At 44.9% G+C, this 22,287-nt stretch overlaps 1 protein-coding gene across 1 annotated transcript in view; it reads right to left on the bottom strand.

The window, feature by feature from the left end:
- WNK2 (WNK lysine deficient protein kinase 2) overlaps positions 1-22,287 on the bottom strand; it is a 128,064-nt gene that overhangs the window by 540 nt on the left and 105,237 nt on the right. Inside the window, 5 exon segments of the mRNA XM_010007821.1 lie at positions 5,188-5,256; positions 5,258-5,304; positions 7,018-7,135; positions 17,367-17,620; positions 19,156-19,200. Coding sequence (XP_010006123.1) covers positions 5,188-5,256; positions 5,258-5,304; positions 7,018-7,135; positions 17,367-17,620; positions 19,156-19,200 — 533 coding nt within the window.

Genomic DNA, 22,287 nt, shown 5'->3' with positions numbered 1-22,287 from the left:
CCTGGTCCCCGGCGGGAGCAGGGAAGGGCAGCAGAGGCTCCTGGGCCCCGGCAGGTGTGTGAGGGGACGGGGGGAGGCTGGGGGCACAGCCTGCACAGCCGCTCCCAGCAGAGCCCAGGCCTTGCTCCCTTGTCTGACAGAAACGGAGCCAAGCCCAGGATCCCCCTCCCTGGGAAGCAGGGGTGCCATGCTCCATGCCAGCAGGACACAAGGCAGGGGTGGGATCCAGCAGCCTCCATCCTCCTCTGCAAACCACCGGGCAAGACGGCTGCGGGACACGAGAGAGCACAGAGCTGCGGAGCAGCTTGCAACAGCAGCACCAGGACAACATGCGGTGAGGGTGTGGACAGCAGAGCAAGAGAATGGAGCAGCAGCAACCCAGGGTGCTACCACACATCCCTTGGGACATGCCCCACCACTACGTGCCCCACCAGGACACGTGGCTGTGCTGGTGACACGCTCGCAGTGACATGCACCAAAGCCCTTCGCTCTACGGCATGGAACCATGCAGGCTGGCCTGGATCTGCAAGCACAGAGGGGTTCATACAGCACCCAGGTTGCTAGATGCTTTCAGAAGAAATGCAGAGAGTCTTTTAGAAGAGCAAGGAGGGCAAGGGACATCAGGGAAAGCTCAGTGTACAAGCAGATGTCATCTGGGCTTGGCATAGCTCATCCTGATGGGTCTCCACTGTTTCAGGCTTTGCTTTCATTACATGTGGTGCCAATTTCCTCCTGTATTTCTTGCTCTGACCCTGCTTGTAGGAAGAACTGCTTTTAAGGGATATCAAATCATGTCTCGATCGCAATTCCTTCCCCCAGCTTCTGATCCACATCCCTTCTGTAGATCCACCTGAATCCACCACTGTTCTCAACATCTGCTTGCTGCTGATAACCGGCATTTGGCACGGAATTTCATCCAGGAAAACAAAATAAGGCAAAATGAGCTATTCTGCAGATACCTTTTTTTTGGTATTTATGTCAGACCTAAGGAAAACCTGTTTGAGAAAGACTGGCAGCTGGTTCTTTCTTATCAAATTTCCCTTGTTTTTACAAACTGCTGAATATCTCAGAAAAGCTACAACAGACAAAATGTCCTAAGAAGAGTGGCTGAGGAGGCTCTCTCCATGCCCATCCTCTCACCAGAAGCTCCCCAAGAGCAATGGTGACATCGCTGCACTCAGTGGTGCCTCAGGAATGTGAGGGGAGCTTCTTCTGAGGGAAAACAATAAAACAACCCTCTAACTTTTCCTTCTACCTTGGTAGCGCATGAATAGCACAACACACTACACATACGCTGTGAATCCACCCAGTGGTACTCCATCAAAATAAATTAATCCAAGATTCACTTGCTCACCAGACTTAGAAGAACCAAGAACTTGCCACAAGAATGTCACTGTTATAGCAGATATTTATCACTCTGCAAAAAAACCCCAACAAGCCACAAACAAAAAAGCAGAAAGGACCAGGTAATTTCAGAAGCTGCTGCCTCCTGGTACAAGCTTGACTCTCAGATGAGTCAGTGACAAGTAATCTATTTACCGACACAGCTAACGTTAGCATGGCCGTACATCCACTTCCCTCTGAGCAACAAATTTTTTCATAATGCAGAAATTTGTAACCTGACAGCTCCTAAAATCCATTTCATTATGTCGCACTTCTGGAGCTTCTCTGTGTTAACAGAAGAACCAGCTCAGTCAGGGCTGGAACATCTCCTTCCTGCTTTATCTGTCCAGACGGCTCCACAAATAGACCCACCATCAAAAAGCAGTGCCACCAAAGGTCACCAACATGTTTCAGTCCCAACACAATTCCCATCTCATCAATGGTTCATTTCAGGAGCATACAGCCAAGAAAATAATAGTGTTTACCAGGTTCCTTTAGAAAAAACCATCACAAGGATCAGCACAGCAGAGAGCTTGCCCAAATGCTCAACTGAAGCTCAGCCTACCTGAGCACCAGCCAACCACAGACCAACACCACAGGTCAAAGAAGTGCTCCTCAAGGATTCAATCCATCACCAGTAGTACAGCAAGGAATTCCATACAATTATGGTTTTGTTGTTTTATAATTCAATCCCATAGCAATATATCAATCTATCAGTGACAGCAAAGAGTATATGAACCTGCTTGTGTACTCTGTAGAGAGACCTTGCCCACATTCAGCCACCACATACCCCTCCAGCACTGCTATCCTCCTCCTCAAGAGTACCAGAAATCAGGGGCTGGGAAGGGCCAGCAAGGAACCAGAGAATGGAAGGAATCCTTACGAAGACATTCAACAGTCATTAAATATTTCAATTGTGACCTCTGTCTCCAAGCCAACACTTTGAACAGCTCAGGTGGGGGCTGGTTGGGAGAAAGGCAGAACACTACATAGGCTTTTGCCTTATTAGTGACCATTCAAGACTTTGGTCTTACTCAAAAACACTTGAACCCTTTGCTTCATTAGGGGTGACCCAAGGAAAACCATGCTGAAGTCAAATTATTTCAGAACAGAGACTTGTGATTACAACCCTCCCAAGGGAAGTTCCAAAGAACGTAGGGGGACCGATGTTCTTCCAGCTCAAACATGCACTAACTGAACAATACTGACATGGCCCTACCAATCCACCATGGGGCTGGGCTGGAAAAATCCTGCATGTTCTTGGAATTGAAAATAGTGCATGGGAACCACAAAAGCAATTCTTGAAGGGAAACAGCAACTATTGACAAAGCCAAGTTAAACTAATGACCAATTCTAAAGTATTAGAGATTTCCTTCCACAAATACCAAATGGCAAAAGTTTCAGCTTGACTGAGAAATTTATTTCAGAAATGCTATAATTTAGCATGAGAGTGCCCTGCTCCTGAACATGAATCTGTAGAAGCAAAGAGACTGACACATTTAGCTTATTCAAAACCTCATCTTGTCTTGGATACCAGCCAATGTCAAATACTTGCAAGAAAAGCGAAGGAGTTATACAGTAGAGAGCAAAAAGGGAGCACTTTGGAGACGTGTAAATTGACAGTTCAGTAATATTTCCTCTTTAAAGCTGTGGAATAAAGACCAGGGTGAATCACATAAAGAAACTGTAAGGGACAATTCTGCATCATAAAAACATCCATGTCAGGGAGGCTGAATCAGGGTTTGCAGAAGAGCCTTAAGCTGCTCAAATGTCTCTCCTCATAATCTCCTGCTCCCCACTTTGCCCCCCCTTTGGCAGCAGCTCTCCTTCTGCCCACCCTGCTCCATGTGAACCAGGGATGGGGTGGGAAAGCAGGATATTAGGCACTTGGATCCTCCCCCATGGCCTATGGCAATCAGGAAACCAAATGTAGGGCAGATGGGCAATTTGGCACTTCCAAAATACCGGGTGTGCAACTTGGCAGTCCAAAGCATTATTTCAATAAAAGAAAAACTCCTAAAACATCTAAAAGATTGAAAACTAGGGGATCTGTGAATTTCCCCATCAGAACCTTGTATTTAAAGCTGAGGATTCATTCGTACTGGCTTCACATGCGTCCTTACAGAATGGTGCTGGGAAGGTCAGGAGGTGACAGAGCTACAGACACTGCTGCAGGCCTGCAACCAGCAGGTGAGGAATGCCACCCAGCTGGTTTGACCCTATTTGCTGCACATCAAAGCAATATTCAGAGTTAGGAATAAATCTAATTCAGTTCTGGGATCTGAAGGGGAATGTCTTTTACAGGAGAGACCCACCACCTCCCATGGTGCAGCATGGACCTCTTGGGTCCTCTCACTCCTTTCCTCACGAAGTTGTCCCATTTATTTAAATTCATGTCACTTGCTTAATTGCCACCAAGGCTCCAAGCTTGCTCTGACATGATGGGAACAATGGAGGGTAACAAAACATAGTTTGAAGTGAACACTTGGACAAAATGCAGCCAACACAGCTATCAAAAAATTAAAACAATGGATAGCAAGATGCAAACATCAGCCTCAGGGACCAATACCAGCTCAAGATGCAGTAGCTGCACGTAGCCTGGCTCTCCTGGGCCTGCCCAGCTTGGACACTCAGCACATGCAGCACAGCCCCAGCCTGGGACAGGCTCCCCCGCAGCACACACAGCAGGAACGCAGAAGCAGGAGCACCAAGCCCTTCCTGTAGGCCCCTTCCTAAGTTCTCCTACACTAACAACCATGACTGCGAAGAGGGTGCTGCCATGGGGGCCAACTTTTGTGTCTCTGCTTCCTCACATTTGAATTATTCCAGGATCAAGGGAAAAGGGCTTCCCTATTGCTTTTCAGTGCTGAAGAGACAGTCCAAGCTTCTCTTTCATCACCTACCAAACACTAGCAGCATCCTCATGGGCACTACCAGCAATACTGAAGGTACCATCAGCTCAAAGGAACCCACTTCATGTCCCATTCCACTCTGTTTCATAGTGGCACAATGCCAGAAATGCTGCAGAGGGCAGAGGATTTTGAGCAACATGACCTGTGAGGTAGCTCTATGTGACTTCTGGAGCACCATGTCACTTCTACAGCAGCCAAGAGGTGAGCCATGCCAGTTATGGGCAGAACCTGAGAACGAGTGGAGGTACCACATCTGTTCCTTCTACACAAGTCAAGGAATAATAGTCTGGAAAACAAAGGTAGAGTTACCTAAAACAGCTGGGAATTGACACAATTCTATGTTTCAGAAAAACACTGGGTTTTTCACACAATTTTCAAGCACAAAATGTTTATTTTTCTTCTTTTTAATCTATACAATTTCTTGGGGTTTTTAGTGCCACTGACTTTGTCAGTATACAAGGGATGGACTATACAACAGGCAATAGTGACATAAACTGGAGGATTCAGTGCAAGCCGAAGGAAAACTGGTGTGAGAACATATTTTTCATGTTTGCTCATGAAGCATACAGACATGAATCTAACAAAAAAACCAAATAAATTAAAGATACATGTTACAGAGAACAGAAATCTCTTACTACAGTAAGTATTTTGTCCAGGCAGAAGAGACTCTGCATAATTGTCTATAAAATTCAATTCTAACTGAATTGATGGAATAATAGATTCAAAGGGTACAAACCAAATAATTTAGACAGACCGAATGCTCAGAGTACAATAGGACTATACAATTCACAGCTTGGCAGACACCTCTGCCCTTCAGCATTCAGTCCGAAATGCCACGGCGGCGCGAGGTGCCCCCGAGGCAGGGACCCCGCTCCCCTGCCCCCGGACTTACCGTCGGCGGCTCCTCCGGCGCCCCCGGGCCCAGAGGTGCAGGCTCAGTGCACAGCACAAGGGGCAAAAAAGCAACTTTCAGAGAGGTGAGAGGTGTCCAGGCCACCCAGAGCGCAAACTTCATGACAACTGATCAAGGGAATGAAGACAGAAAGAGGTTTTCAAGCAAAAGTGAGGCTCCAAAACTGAAGTATCAGACATGAAAACGAATCCCTTCCCGTTGTCATCCCGTGGGAGTGTGTCTAAGGCAGAACAGCCTTCCCCACCTCAGGTGCTCACACGTGCTGTGCTTACATGGCTCTTACACCAGCCTGGAGATGTGTGCTCCAATAATCAGCACTGCAGCTGGATTTTTTCATTTATGAAACATGCATGGATTTGAAATTTAACTTAGTGGTAAAAGAAATGTGATCTGCTTTGCTGCTGATCTAGAGGAAACCAGTATTTGCCTGCCTGTTAAATACGTTGCTGTGCACAACAGCTTTACCAAAGACTGGGGAAAAGAATGAACAGCACTGCCCAAAGCTATTGCCTGTCCTTTAGGTACAACTTACTCAGACCACTCTGAAAATGCTTCTGTTTTCAAATGTGCATTTCACTACTCCTTGTACAAACACAATTTTTTATCAGCATCTCAAACAAACCTCACTGCACAATTGTTATTTTTTCAAAAGCTTCAGAAACAAGAATTCCACCCATGGATTAAAATAAAAGCATTTACAGCAGAATGGGAGTAATAAAGAACATCAACTGTAAACCTTCAATATCTTTGCAAATAAAAAGAATTTCAACTCACAAGCAGACTGTAAATAAAATACACCTTTCAAATAATTTTACATCTCTTTCCAGCTGGAACTGAAAAGCTGAATTTCAAGGCACTGTACTCCTGCAGGGTTAGTACAATTTTCTAGTCATCAATTCAAGTACATTGACTAAGTGTAAAACACCAGAACACAACAGAATAACGTGTCTTCAGCGATGAAAGAGAAGCAAATATTGCCAAGGACAAGCAAGCTCTCCGGAGAGCCCAGGCCACAGCCAGTGCTGGATGTGGTGGATCCTGCCTCGCCCCACGGCCACAGCACCTCCCGCCCAGCAGGTGGTTGGTTCCCTACGGCAGGTGCCCCCAGCAGGCGGTTACCTGCGGCAGGGCAGCCGGGCGGGGGGCTGCAGCGGCACGGGGTAGAGCCGCAGGCAGGTGCTGCCCAGCGGCGAGAAGCGGGCGATGCCGGCGCTGCCCAGGAACTGGGGCTGCGCGGCTCCCCACTGCTGCTGCTGCCAGCGCACCCCGTAAGCGGGCACGGGGACCACCCCCCTGTAGGGACAGAGGGGCATCACGTAGGGTGGCACCGTGCCCAGGGCAGGCCTGGGCACCGGCAGGGATGGCGAGGCTCCAGCAGCTCGTGCGGCGGGCACGGGGCGTGGTGTTGGGACAACAACCTTTGTCCCCAGTCCCCTTCTCACCGAATTAACCTACGGAGAGAAAAATACAGACAGCGTGGCAGTTAGCTCCTCCTTCCCTGCCTGCATGTGGACATGCTCACCTGGGCCGGGACCAGGACTGCCTCCTCCTCTGGCACTTGGGAATGGCTTCTGTCTATTTCTTTTGTGTATTTCTTTTTTTATGTCTATTTTTTTCTTTATTAAGCAACATAAAAATTGGAAATTAGTAACAAAAGTTACTAGCAGAGAATCATAGAATCATCAAGGTTGGAAGGGAACGGGGGCTGCGCGGCTCCCCACTGCTGCTGCTGCCAGCGCACCCCGTAAGCGGGCACGGGGACCACCCCCCTGTAGGGACAGAGGGGCATCACGTAGGGTGGCACCGTGCCCAGGGCAGGCCTGGGCACCGGCAGGGATGGCGAGGCTCCAGCAGCTCGTGCGGCGGGCACGGGGCGTGGTGTTGGGACAACAACCTTTGTCCCCAGTCCCCTTCTCACCGAATTAACCTACGGAGAGAAAAATACAGACAGCGTGGCAGTTAGCTCCTCCTTCCCTGCCTGCATGTGGACATGCTCACCTGGGCCGGGACCAGGACTGCCTCCTCCTCTGGCACTTGGGAATGGCTTCTGTCTATTTCTTTTGTGTATTTCTTTTTTTATGTCTATTTTTTTCTTTATTAAGCAACATAAAAATTGGAAATTAGTAACAAAAGTTACTAGCAGAGAATCATAGAATCATCAAGGTTGGAAGGGACCTTAAAGATCATCAAGTTCCAACCCCCCTGCCATGAGCAGGGAACCCCAACACTAGACCAGGTTGCACAAAACTTTGTCCATCCTGGCCTTAAAAACCCCTAGGGAGGGGGCATCAACAACTTCCCTGGGCAACCATTCTCACCACCCTTAGAGTGAAGAATTTCTTCCTAATATCTCACCTAAATCTCCCCTCTCTCAGTTTAAAACCGTTACCCCTTGTCCTATCACTGTCTTCGCTGATGAAAAGCCCCTCCCCAGCTTTCCTGGAGCCCCTTCAGGCACTGGAAGCTGCTCTAAGGTCTCCCTGGAGCCTTGTCTTCTCCAGGCTGAACACCCCAACTCTCTCAGCCTGTCCTCATAGCAGAGCTGCTCCAGCCCAAGGATCATATTGGTGGCCCTTCTCTGGACCCTCTCCAACAGGTCTATAGAAGGGGAAGCTCCCTGAATATCCCCTCACTATTTATGGAGGCAGGAGGCATCACTGAAGAGATGAGAACTGGACGCCACACAAAACGCTCTGAAAAAAACCCAAATATTGCAAAAACCCCCAAAAATGTAGGGACATGGGTTCATGGTCTTGCCAGTGCTACGTTACCAGCTGGACTTGATGATCTTAAAGGTCTTTTCCAATCAAAACAACTCTATGATTCTACGGAAAAACCCCACCCCAGATCTTGCGAAAAATAACCCCAAATTCTGAGGGATGGGAGGGAATCCTGCAAAGAATACCCACAAATCTTGCAAAAGAAAAAATCTTGCAAAAAGTCCAAATCCTGCAAACCCTACATTCTTGCAGCTATCCTTAAGTTTTAAGAATTCTAGCACTAAAGAGATTTTCCAGGGCGGTGATGGCGGCCAAATCAGGGGAGAGCAGCAAGGACAGTGGGGGGGCTGCTCCAGTCTTGGGGCTGCTGGAACCACTGCCAGCTACAATTCTATGAACATCCACTTCAATTATTGAGGTTTTCATGCAGGGACAGAGAAATCTCTCCTTCCTCAACGGCTGGATGGTGGAGCTTCCCAATCATAGGCTCCATCACACGCAACGCTGCCCAGATGGGGTTTGCAGTATTGCGTCACATTTTTAATTTCACAGAATTTACAACTCCCTCCTCTAACTCCCATCAAACCAGGATCTATCCACAGAGTAAGAAATAATTATATTATTTAAATAAAATTCAAAGGGAAGCAGACGGACAAGGTGTGTACCCATGCTGGGGTCAATGTCAGGGCTTTGAATAGAACTAGCTCGGCACTTCCAGCAGTCAGGCTGGTATTTTAATGGAGGAACACTAAAGGAAGCCCCTGAGGTCTGTGGCGTGACTGGGTGCCTCACCCATGGTACAGGTATTTTGACCCTGAGCACAAGCCCTGCTGGGGGGGGCAGAAGCTCACAAGTGACACTGTGAACCCGTAAGCTCCCTGCTTGCCCCAGTGGACCTCTTCTCTTAGCTGTGACCTTATTTTTCTGAGGCACAAGCTGTTGGGTCCAAAACGTATACCAACCACAGGACATGATATCCCAATGCTGATAAGGCTTCAGCTTCAAGAGCATCTTCAGGGCTTTGACATTCCACCCACAGCCTGGAGATACAGGTGCAAATTGCTCCAAGGGAGGTGATTCTGCCCCTCTGCTCTGCTCTGGTCAGACCCCACCTGCAGGGCTGTGAACAGCTCTGGAGCCCTCAGCACAGGAGGGACAAGGAGCTGTTGGAATGAATCTAGAGAAGGGCAACAGAAATCACTGGAGGGCTGGAGCAGCTCTGCTATGAAGACAGGCTGAGAGAGCTGGGGGTGTTCAGCCTGGAGAGGAGAAGGCTCCAGGAGACCTCATAGCAGCCTTCCAGTACCTGAAGGGGTTAAGGAAGGCTGGGGAGGGACTGCTTACCCAGGTGTGTAATAATAGGACTTGAGGGGCAATGGTCTTAAACTAGAGCAGGGTAGATTTAGATTAGACATTAGGAAGAAGTTCTTCACAATGAGGGTGGTGAAGCACTGGAACAGGCTGCCCAAGGAGGTGGTGGAGGCCTCATCCCTGGAGACATTCAAGGTCAGGCTTGAGGAGGCTCTGAGCAACCTGATCGAGTTAAAAAGGTCTCTGTGCACTGAGGGGGGGCTGGACTAGAAGACCTTTAAAGGTACTTCCCAACCCCACACATTCTGTGATTTTACTATTAAGTTGTCTTGGAAATTGAAAACAAGTGGTACAATGTCAGACTCCTGTACCCAACTCAATGTTTTGTGACCACTAAAAAACTAAAGGTCTTCAGTACCATAGCCTGCAGCCACGCAGGGAGGCTTTGTTCTAAATACCCTAATCCTCCGGCAGGAGGGGAAAACAGGGGGAGACTTTTGCCCTCCTAATTCAAGTTCAGATGACACAACACTAGCAATGATGAATGACACTGTGCACATAACTTAGCCAACCATGGGTAGCATTACTTCATTTTTTGTATTACAACCTTAATTTACTTCTTTTTGTTCTGCTGCCTGTCCAAGTCCCAGCAGAGCCAGCTGACCTGGCTTTCAGCAGGCTGAGAAGATAGACCCAGTCTCAAATGTAATGATTTTAACAAACACACTGCAACATTTACCTCTGTCATTACCATGTAGAAGAGTCTGGCTGCTAGAGATATTTAATAGGGTATTTTGTTTTTGGTTTTTTGGAAGGGAGACTGGCTTGACATCTTAAAATGTATCCTGTATTATATGGGAAGGAAGTGAAATCCACCTCCCATCTCTTTCACTCTTCATCTCTATCAGCTTCCTCTGGTGAAGAAATACACTTACTTAAGGAACTCTGTGGGGGCACCTCAGGTGTCATACCTGCGAAGCTGCACTTGCCAACTATTCCTGGCACTATCACACCTCTACCCCAAGAGCCTGTAGAGGTCCCTGCTGGGTCAGACCACTTCTGCTTCTGCCTCCCCAGGTGCCTTCTTTTTGCTGCCAGTCTTTCCCTTGCCTCCATTTATTCCTGCTCCCCCCCAAAATAATACATCCTCATTTAGAAAGCAAGAATAATCCACACACATAGAAGAACATACACAAAAATGTAAGTAAAAATGAAACAAACCCCACTGGCAAAGGCTATGCCAGCTCAGACAAAAATTCCTGCTCTTTGGACTGGTTTCTTTAATTCTCTACCTTGTCATGCCTCACCAAGCAAGCTCTGAAGTGCCACCTGAGTAATACTGATAGCTCCAGTACACTGAAAGTTGTGTTTGATGATGAACATCATAAATATTTAGAACAGACGAACCCAGGTAATTCTGCCAGGAAAGTTGCCCATACCTTATCACACCTAATTCTGATATTGCAGGATTTAGAGCATTTTATTTCCAGCTCTATTTTGATGGCTACGCTACCAGCAGTGCTGAAAACAGCAAAAACCAACCTCCAAGAACCAGTGAAACATCTGCCTGGATGACAGAACAGGGTCAGAGCTGGTTGCCAACACCAGCAGGGCAAGCAGCTCTGGAGCCCTCAGCACAGGAGGGACAAGGAGCTGTTGGAATGAATCTAGAGAAGGGCAACAGAAATCACCGGAGGGCTGGAGCAGCTCTGCTATGAAGACAGGCTGAGAGAGCTGGGGGTGTTCAGCCTGGAGAGGAGAAGGCTCCAGGAGACCTCATAGCAGCCTTCCAGTACCTGAAGGGGTTAAGGAAGGCTGGGGAGGGACTGCTTACCCAGGTGTGTAATAATAGGACTTGAGGGGCAATGGTCTTAAACTAGAGCAGGGTAGATTTAGATTAGACATTAGGAAGAAGTTCTTCACAATGAGGGTGGTGAAGCACTGGAACAGGCTGCCCAAGGAGGTGGTGGAGGCCTCATCCCTGGAGACATTCAAGGTCAGGCTTGAGGAGGCTCTGAGCAACCTGATCGAGTTAAAAAGGTCTCTGTGCACTGAGGGGGGGCTGGACTAGAAGACCTTTAAAGGTACTTCCCAACCCCACACATTCTGTGATTTTACTATTAAGTTGTCTTGGAAATTGAAAACAAGTGGTACAATGTCAGACTCCTGTACCCAACTCAATGTTTTGTGACCACTAAAAAACTAAAGGTCTTCAGTACCATAGCCTGCAGCCACGCAGGGAGGCTTTGTTCTAAATACCCTAATCCTCTGGCAGGAGGGGAAAACAGGGGGAGACTTTTGCCCTCCTAATTCAAGTTCAGATGACACAACACTAGCAATGATGAATGACACTGTGCACATAACTTAGCCAACCATGGGTAGCATTACTTCATTTTTTGTATTACAACCTTAATTTACTTCTTTTTGTTCTGCTGCCTGTCCAAGTCCCAGCAGAGCCAGCTGACCTGGCTTTCAGCAGGCTGAGAAGATAGACCCAGTCTCAAATGTAATGATTTTAACAAACACACTGCAACATTTACCTCTGTCATTACCATGTAGAAGAGTCTGGCTGCTAGAGATATTTAATAGGGTATTTTGTTTTTGGTTTTTTGGAAGGGAGACTGGCTTGACATCTTAAAATGTATCCTGTATTATATGGGAAGGAAGTGAAATCCACCTCCCATCTCTTTCACTCTTCATCTCTATCAGCTTCCTCTGGTGAAGAAATACACTTACTTAAGGAACTCTGTGGGGGCACCTCAGGTGTCATACCTGCGAAGCTGCACTTGCCAACTATTCCTGGCACTATCACACCTCTACCCCAAGAGCCTGTAGAGGTCCCTGCTGGGTCAGACCACTTCTGCTTCTGCCTCCCCAGGTGCCTTCTTTTTGCTGCCAGTCTTTCCCTTGCCTCCATTTATTCCTGCTCCCCCCCAAAATAATACATCCTCATTTAGAAAGCAAGAATAATCCACACACATAGAAGAACATACACAAAAATGTAAGTAAAAATGAAACAAACCCCACTGGCAAAGGCTATGCCAGCTCAGACAAAAATTCCTGCTCTTTGGACTGGTTTCTTTAATTCTCTACCTTGTCATGCCTCACCAAGCAAGCTCTGAAGTGCCACCTGAGTAATACTGATAGCTCCAGTACACTGAAAGTTGTGTTTGATGATGAACATCATAAATATTTAGAACAGACGAACCCAGGTAATTCTGCCAGGAAAGTTGCCCATACCTTATCACACCTAATTCTGATATTGCAGGATTTAGAGCATTTTATTTCCAGCTCTATTTTGATGGCTACGCTACCAGCAGTGCTGAAAACAGCAAAAACCAACCTCCAAGAACCAGTGAAACATCTGCCTGGATGACAGAACAGGGTCAGAGCTGGTTGCCAACACCAGCAGGGCAAGGATGCCAATACGTCTTTTTTATCACCCTTTTCCAGTTTCCCCTAACCCCAAGTTATCTGATGCTGCTGAAGACTGGTGTCTGGGCCCCCCACGCTCCTGGAAAGCTGCGCTTACATTCAGACCACAGAGGCAGCATTGAATAGATTCAATCACAGACTAACCCTATTTTTTTACTATTCTTCAGATCCAACTGAGACAGAAGAGACAGTAAAAGGTGTTTCTGGTCCTTCAGTCCCATTTCCACACTGGTGGCTCTCAGCACAGAGCCTGCTGCCCCACAGCCAACTCCCCAGACCCCATATACTACACACAGACACGTGGATGTTGCTGGTGGTGCCCAAAGCACCTTGCTAGTTTGTTCTGGTCAAGAAAAAAGGGGTAAGAATCATCACAGTTCCTATTTATGTCACCGACTGACACAGACCTGCACGCCTCACAGAAACCACCTTGTTAGAGACTTGGAGCATGATTATAGCTTTTTTTGGGTAACAGTTATTTCTTTCAAACCCATGGACCTAAGAGCATGAAGAATAGAAAATATCTTTTTGGCAAGCCCTTTATTCCCAGGCATCTTCAAATAATACCTGTAACTACACAACATTCAGTATGCTTTACACACAGTGCAGCTCCCAAGGAATATTCCTTGACAGGTGGTCACCACAATTACCTATAAAAACTGATAATTTCATCATGACTTCAACACAGATGAGCACAAGAGAAATAACTATTATCAGGCAGTTTGACTTCAGTGCTTCCTAACATCTCCTATTACATTTCAAATTACTGGTGATGAGAATCCATGTGTATTTCCATATTTAAATAAAACACTTGAAAAGGAACATTTCAGGGCACCTGTGACATAACTGGTTGCCCAAAGGTTCCCCCAGAAACTTCTAATATGTATCAACCAGGATTTGCAGCCGAAACAATATGCAAACAAAGCAGAATTTAAAGTCTTCCTTTCCATCCCAATTATTTTATTGCTTTCTACACTTCTGTTGACAAAGAGGAAGAAAACAACACCACTAGCTGTTAAATATACCACCAATTTCTCTTCTAAGTTGATTTCCAACCTTAAAGAGTAGCCTGCACTTAGTTATAAAAAGGTACCAATAAGATACGGTATTCACAAGGGAAACAATTTGCTGATGGTGGTAGAAACATCTCAGGAAAATATAACTCAGGAAAATCAGTCCTCTGTTTCCAGAGAAGACTCAAAACTGACCACACAACTACTCTGCACATTAATAACAATGGGTGGAGAGCAAGAGAAAATAAAACATTAACAAAATAAATAAAATATGACCCCTAAACAATAAGGAGTTCTTGTGATTTTCATTTGGCCTAAGAGACTGAAAAAAATATAAAATAATAATAGAGAGGGGCCATTTGGTTTGATGCCACCTTTGTCATACCCTGTATAACAGGAGCCCTTGACTTTCACCCTGGGGTGAAAGTCCCCTGTGTGGCCTCTGTGTGCTGCCAGTTCCAGGGGATCTCAAACCAACAGAGCACCCTGGGACAACTCATCTCACTCCTACTCGTGATTAAAAACTCTTCCATGGAAACATCTTCCTGGCCAATAAACCCTAGAGAAAATGTAGAAGTGAAGGTATGAATTCTGCCTCCCTCCTGCCCCTCATTTCCCACCATTGCATGGGATCAACAACAGCATCTCCATAACCAAACCACCCAGTTTGAAGACGAGACAACCTGCCCTAAGTTTCCTGCTAGTTTGTTCTGGTCAAGAAAAAAAGGGATAAGAATCATCACAGTTCCTATTTATCTAGACTTCATTTCCAAGATAAAGCCTTATTATAACTTTCTCTGGTGGGCTGCAAATCTGTTCAATGCTCCTTATTCTTTTTCTGAAAAGGCATTTTTGTATTTGATCTAAGAGACAATGAAAATATGGTGTTAATAGCTGGACTGAAGAAGTCCCACCTGAGCTTTATATGCTCCCTGTTAGAAAGTAATTTTTTCCAACCTTCATGGGATTTCCTGAGTTACTTTTGTCTTTTCAAGATGTTAAGAGTTTGGGAGACCCTGGCACAGTGTTGGACATGTCTAGAGAGAGAGGGTCCTTGGACCCTGAAAGACTGGAAGGGTCAGGATTCCCCCCCACTCCCTGTCACAATCTATCCAAGCCAGGAGAGCTGGAAGCTGGGCCTGCTCCCTTCCTGCTCCTTTCTCCCTGCCGCGGCTGCTGCTGCTGCCTTGAGCTTCCCAGGCGCTCACTCCTGAATCCACCTGCGTCGGGTGCTGTGAGGAGCCGTGCACCTCTCCCCTGGAGCAGCCCTGCCTTTCCCATATCCCTGCCATCATCCAGATCAGTTTTGTATGGAGATACTTACCTGTTCTTCCCCCTCCACGTTTTACCCTTTTATCTTGTGTTATAGTAAATTGTATCTAGTTTCAATTTCCAAAGTTTGTCTCTCTTCCTTATTCCCCTTCTGTCTTCCCTTGGGAGGGTGGAGGGGTGTAATAGAGAGCAATTCTGTCCTCTGGTTTTTGGGATTCACCTTTAATATTTAAAGCAGGACACAAGACCATTTGATGCAGTGGACTCAACAGTGATTCCGTGCAGGTACAACATCTCCCATGTAACTCATCACTCCATGAACTGATGCTACAGGTCACTTGTCTGTCTGTCCAAACCAGATCCTTTCACATAATTTCCTTCCTCCTCTTCTGGCTGTTTTTCTCCCAACATCATATAGCCCTCTCCTCCCTGAACTGCAGTTTCACCTTCAAGGTGAATTGCAGAAGACACAACCAGCAGAATGACAACAGCCCTTGAGCTGTTGTAGAAGTCTTTTAAATCATATCTCCTGCCCTGTTTTCCATAATCTCTGATGCACTGTCATCTCCACGGCCAAAATACCTCAACACTAGCCATGCTAGGAAGCTCTGCCATCTACCTTGTCATCTTCTGCATTCCATGTATCTGTGCAAGGGCTTCAAAGCCACCCCGGGGGAGGTGGTGTGGGGCTGGCAGGGCCTCCAGCCAACTTACCCTTCCTAGGAACAAGGAATAACATGAAATGAAGAGCTGGGAAACTCAAGCCCTCTGAGCTCTTGGTAAATTAGCTGTAAAATATTTCAACCAGGCTTGTTTAACTCCCTGAAATAACTGCCATCTTCTAGAAAGAAATAAACTCTAAAATCAATGTATTAAGCCAGGGATGCTCCTGTTCCTCTCACAGCAATTTTCTGCCATCTCCATGGGATTTGAAATGGACACACCAAGACTGCAGAAGGGAAAAGTAAATCAATGTTAACGAATTATTTAAATAAGCAAAACAGCCACTCTCTTTCCCAGAGTTTCAAGTGGGCAGAACAGCCCCATGGAACACAAACTACTGCAGGAGTCTCAGGGGAAAGACAACAACCTGTAAAAAGCACATCAAATGATGGTAAGAAGTGACATGGAGCAAAATTTGGGCCCTCACCACGACTTTCTAGAAATCTTCAATTTGTATTTACTAGGACTTGCTTTATTTTGGGAGAATTAATATAGAGTCTTCAGGAGACACTGCTGTTACTACAGGATGGGCTTATACTGGTTAAACCGTCACTGCACAGGAGGATTATTTACTCTCCATTTTTATTTACGTAACACTGCTCAACAAATTTGCACAAATGTTTTTCCCTGTGCAATCAGTGACCTTCCAAGTTCCAAGACCAGCAGGTACCAAGTTAGAGGCATTAGGGTGGTTCCTGCTGTCACACACAAACAGCTACAGAGCTACCACTGCTGCAGACAAGTTTTTTTTTCCTTCAACATCCCAAAAAGGCAATGCTTCACTATCTGGACCTTGGGTGGTAGACAGTTATCTTGTTTCTAAGGGATAACAAAGCACCCCTGTGTTGGTTTTGTTTTCACTGTTTCTTTGCTTTTCAGATTCATTTGTTTTCCTCACCTTCGGCTCAAGCTCCACTCTTCCAGAAAACATAATCCAGCAAAAAATTTAGTCAAAGAATCATCCAACCGTGAGGCGGAAGAAAAGGGCTGGAAACCCAGACTGGGGTGGGACAAAATGATAAACTGGGATTCTGGATGTATCTTCCTTCACTTTTGTGCCTGGCCCTGTACCATCCCTCGGCCACGAAAACAGGAACACAGACACAAACACAGGTCGCAATGGTTTTTTCCTGCTACTGAGACTAAGAGGGTCTGAATGGGGGTGCTTCTAATTCCCATGTTGTTTAGTTTACTCTCACTGCAATGCTGCAGATGGTGTTTTCATGAGGCAGCCCCAGAGATGCCCAGGACAACAAGCACCAGTCAAACATGTCGAGCTGCCCTGTCTCAGCACACTACTCACTGCACTGCCACTCAAAGGCTCATTACCACCACACCTCCAGCCCACCACTCTTCTGCCCTAAGGAAGATGAGTATTAAAAAAAGCTTTAGGAATAGTTAAAGCTTCAGTTGGGCAACATATAGTTAACCGTATGAGCATTGCTGCATATTGCTGTTAAGAAGCAGTTTGCAATTAAAAATATATATCTTTATATATATATATCCCTCAAAGTTATTTCAAAACACACATTTTAAAAAATCTGGTTTAGTACTTAAAGAGATGGACATTTATAGGAAGCATCTATCTGAAGTAATTTTAGTCTATGTCCTCCTCCAAATCTGAGTTCTGCAAAGGCTGTCAGACACATAGCAAAAGGTATGTTCTTCAAGGAGTGCCACTTACTCCACATGTCTCGTTCTGTGTTTGCATGGGATTAGCCTTTGGCTCCATGTCTTGCCTTTTTTGGTTCTGCTTCAGTTGGTTTAAAGAAGGTTTTGTCTGTGCTGCTCCAACAGTTTTGCTTGTCCACTGGTCAACCAGCTTGTGAAGATCGTCTGTGAAGGTCCCTTTCTTGTTGTTACTGTTGTTGGCCTGAACCTGCAAGGTGGATTGCGGGAGGGGCTCAGGACACGTTGCAAGACTGTTTGTGGAGGATCCTGGAAAATCACACACAAAGAAAGTTGACAATGGCATCTCTGCATCACCACTTTGCTGCTCAAACAGTGCAATTTAAATGGTGGCTTTTCAGAATTTAACCCTCCCCCTCCTTACTACAGAACACCTTTGCTTAAAGAAATGGTCCAAGTCCAATGGGTCCATATTTTCTATCCCATTCTGTTACCTCAGCCACTAGCTGTTGTGCCCAGCGCTTCTCTCCAGGTGACACTAATGACTAAGAGAGAAGAAATAATGGCCATGACCATAACATGGACATCCCAAGGCTTACAGAGTCTCTTCAGAGGAGACCACCATCAGAGGCTAAAACTGTATGCATGTAGAAAATAAATTTACCATTCGTTTTACTTGCATAAGTTTACTGTCCTCCTGGAAAAATGTAATTGTCATATGGGTTACAAGTAGGATTGGCTCCTACACCTCTCTAGGTGTTCCAGGAACCCACAACCTCTCATGATCACGTCAGGATCATCTACTCTGCCATGTGCATATTTCTTGGGGGAAAATAAAAATCCCATCAGGACCCCAAATATAGAGAAGAAAGAGGACAGGAGGACATAGTGGGTGTGTGAGATTTTGAGACAAAGATAAAGATACAGACACAGAACTTTTGGCATAGGTAAAAGCAGACAGGAAGAGTGCTGACAGATAGTTGCTTTCATATGTGCACTTATTTCTAGAAGAACAAGAAAAAAAACCTGTCCTTTTTTATATGTTGGTAACTACAAGTCTGACACAGCAAGATGGGCTGGGAACAGCAACTGAAGGTGCCTGAATTTGACTTCAGCAGAAAATATCAAGGAACTTTTTGGCTAACATATTAGATATAGCTGAAGATTTGAAATAAAGACCATCTCTCCAAGCAAAAAGTTCATAGAACTGTAGTAAAATTATTATATGAGCAAACATGAACATTGAGTCTTCCTGTTTGTGTTAATCAGTTACCAGCCATTGAAAGAGAGTAAACTAATTAGTCCTGTGGTTATATAAAATACATTAATAACCTTTAAATGATCATGCATTCAACCTGCAACATAACTTCTACGTGAATACTGCTCATTGCCTTTTCCTTTGCTTGGGGGAAAGGGACCAGTGAGAAAAACAAGAATTTTGACAGGACAGCTCTTCAATCAGTGCTTAATATTTCATGCAGCTTCAACAAGAACAAGATGGTTTTAAGCCATAAATTCCTCTAGCAGAGAACTGCAGTCATATAAAGGTGAGTATTTCAGGAAGACAAACACAGAACCCAGTTTCTGGCCACATGCGTGCACGGTCCCACACACACCCCACAACTGTCTTGCAGCATGCGTGGTTCCCAAGACATCACAGCACATGCATTGGTATCAAAGTATTACAATTTATACAGGCTAATTTCATGTAAGTGCATCAGCTCTACTTGTTAAACAACTAGCTTTTAGTAAAAAAAAATATATATATATAAAATAAATAAATAAAAGCCAAAAACATCCCATGCTATGAAGGAAATACTGAGAAACAGAAACAGGATAGTTACTACTACTGTGATCTTTGCCTAGACATAGTCGTTTCAAGGTGGACCCTACAAGGTAAAACAATACAAGACACACAGAATTAGGTAAGACTAAACACAACCAATCTGATGGATAAGCTTCTGTACTTTTAAGCAATCAAAGAGTAGTTATTATGCAAGAAAGGACAGACAAAGTCAGCAGTTCAGGTGAGTTAAGAAGTCTGAATTACTGGACAGCTCAAACCTTTCTTAATGTGCAGCCATTCAGAAGCTTTGAAAAGTACAATAGCATGCCAAAGCAAGGTGTCCTGACTTACAGATGCATTTGTTTGGGTTTTTTGTTTTATTTTGGGTAGTTTTGTTTTTCTTTTTTTTCGACTTGCCTTGGCTTCCTAATAGGAGGTTTTGATTCCTACTCTATTTATGCAGAAAATGATGTCAAATTCAGTTTGTGACAGGAGGCCAAAAATGCTTTCAGGAACAAGTCAAGCTAGTCTGGCTGCAAAGACAAACTATAAAACAACCCTAAAGTCCTGTTTTACAAGTCCAAAAAGATACATTGTTCTGCAGGTCTGAGGCCAATTGTTTCCAAATACTTTATTAGTAGGATTTGTGTCTAAATGTGAGATTCTGAACTTCAATTGAAAGTAACTGTGCATGCATTTTGTTTATGCTTTGTTCAAGTGCAGAAAATAATCCAGCAGAGTAGCTGAGTTTTCATTTAACCAAACTACAAAAACATTGGTTTTGTCATTATCATCTTGTTACATCCTTCATCATTTTATCACATATTCTGTTGGATAGATAGGTGGAGTGCCAGAAGCATACTGAGAACCCTCCTTGACTGTCAGATCTTGCCAGACATAAGCACCATTTCTATTTGAGTGTCAAATTTCCTGAAAGGTATTTTGGACTTGATAAGAAGAATATCATTATGGTATGGGAGGAGATGAATACCTGACATGGGGCATGGCACATTTATTGTGAAGAAGCACTTGAAAACATGAGCAAAATCAGAGAGTGGGGCAAAAAGCAAGATACAAGATGGATGTGCTTTTTCTCTACAGCAAACCAGTGTCCATATTTTATGTTACTGTGCCAGAAATGCAGCTTTAATCTTAAAGACTGTAGGTCCAGATTGACATAGGCTCTGAATGAGTCTTCAAAGGAGAAAGAGACATCAGTCAGAGACTGAGGAAGAGAAAGTAAAGGAAAAAGGAAGGAAAAAAAGAGAGAAGAAATGTTTGTGTTTTGATGTCGGGTGCATGAGGAGGAATTGGAGGAATGCTTTGAAGTATTTTCTTATTATTTCATATAGTTTAATGAGGTTTCTATGCCAGGAAAAACAGAAGAACATGACTTCAGTAGCATCTTATGCAAGCATGAGTAAGTTTAATTTCTCATCTCAAGCCTTGATAAGAAATACAAATCACATTGACAGCTGAGCTTTGTATTTTTATTTTTTTCCCCTCAGATACACCTTACCTCTTCCAGTCACCTAGCAACTCCCGTTACAGAAGACCCAGTGGCAGCAATACTAGAAGGCCATTTTCTCACTGCAGCAGTAGGCAGTGTTTGGCACAATATGTATGCAAATGAAAAGCAACTGCCTGCGAAAAATAAAAGCAGGCAGCTGACTACAGTACATGCTCAACTGTGTGTAAAAAGTTTAATCAACAACCCCTTGGCTTCCTGAAAACCTGGTCACGAGCTCCCATGCACCTTGGGTGCCAAAGCAAACCTGGGGCCCCCGGCCAGGTAGGGAAGAGACAGAGAACAGTGACAGTCCACAAATTCACCAAATGCCCCCAGGAGTGGAGCCAGCATTCAGGAAAACATGGCAGGAGAGTCAGTCACTAAAAAAGAGCTATTTCACCCAAACAGTATCACCCCAGCATGGTGCTTCGGAAACGAGGAACGTTATCTAAGTGGTGATACTGCCTGAAGCAGGGACTGACAATTGTCAGCTACAACTGGTTTTAAGTTCAAATTCAATTAAAAAATGCACTTAGTAAACCTAATTCACCAGATTAATTTTATTACCTCCAAATCAAGGTGTTCAACAGCTGTAAAAGTTATGGAGATTAATAATTAAGATTTAATCTAAGACTGCAAAAGTTCAGTGAAGTGTTTTACCTCCAATTCCATATTTCTTATCTGAGAAATTAAGTAGCTATTATATCACATAGGACAGAAAAGAGCCACTGTGCCATATTTGCAACTTAGCAGCTGCCAAAAAGTTTGAAAACTAAAAGAAAATTGGAATGGCAATTAATTGTTAGACCATTTCCAGGACTGCATATGCACATACAATATATTCATTACTATAGACCTGACAAAAATCACTTTACACAAGATTACAAGTCTGAGCCAAATGGATCTTTTAAAAATTCCACTTATGATCAACCCAAACCCTTCCCAGAGTTTAATTGCCCTTGCAACCCAGGGAAGGAGATCAGGCTACAAATTATGCTGAAGACCACCACAACTATTTTGGTCCATGCAAGTGCAAAGGCTAAATCAGTATCGGATGTGCAGATCAGATCACAAAACTGCTCTGGAAGAACACTGTGAAAGTGTTCAACTTTGATGGATCTTGTAACCAGGGCAAAATATTTAGTAAAACTACCTTTAATCATAGAATCATAAAGGTTGGAAGGGACCTTAAAGATCATCCCATGCCATGGGATGGGAACCACTAGACCAGGTTGCACAAAACCTCGTCCATCCTGGCCTTAAAAACCTCCAGGGATGGGGCATCAACAACCTCCCTGGGGAACCCATTCCAGCTCCTCATCACCCTTAAGAGTGAAGAATTTCTTCCTAATATCTAACCTAAATCTCTCCTCTCTCAGTTTAAAACCATTACCACTTTGTCCTATCACTATCTTCTCTGATGAAAAGCCCCTCCCCAGCTTTCCTGTAGACCCCCCTTCAAGTACTGGAAGGTGCTCTAAGGTCTTCTGTACATTTATTTTTAGCAGCGTGCTGCTAATTTGTCTGCTAAAACAGCAAAGGCCTCACATGGGAGCAGCTCAGCTCCCCTAAGGGCTGCTCTTCCTTCATCAAACATACACATTCATTTGTGAAAATCCAGCACAACCTTTCCCAACAGTTCTCAAATAAACAAAAAAATCCCAGAGCAACCTGGACTTG

This window comes from Chaetura pelagica, unplaced genomic scaffold, assembly GCF_000747805.2.
Source record: "Chaetura pelagica isolate M959 unplaced genomic scaffold, ChaPel_1.0 scaffold562, whole genome shotgun sequence".
NCBI lineage: Eukaryota > Metazoa > Chordata > Aves > Apodiformes > Apodidae > Chaetura > Chaetura pelagica.
This window is presented reverse-complemented; position numbering and strand designations above follow the sequence as displayed.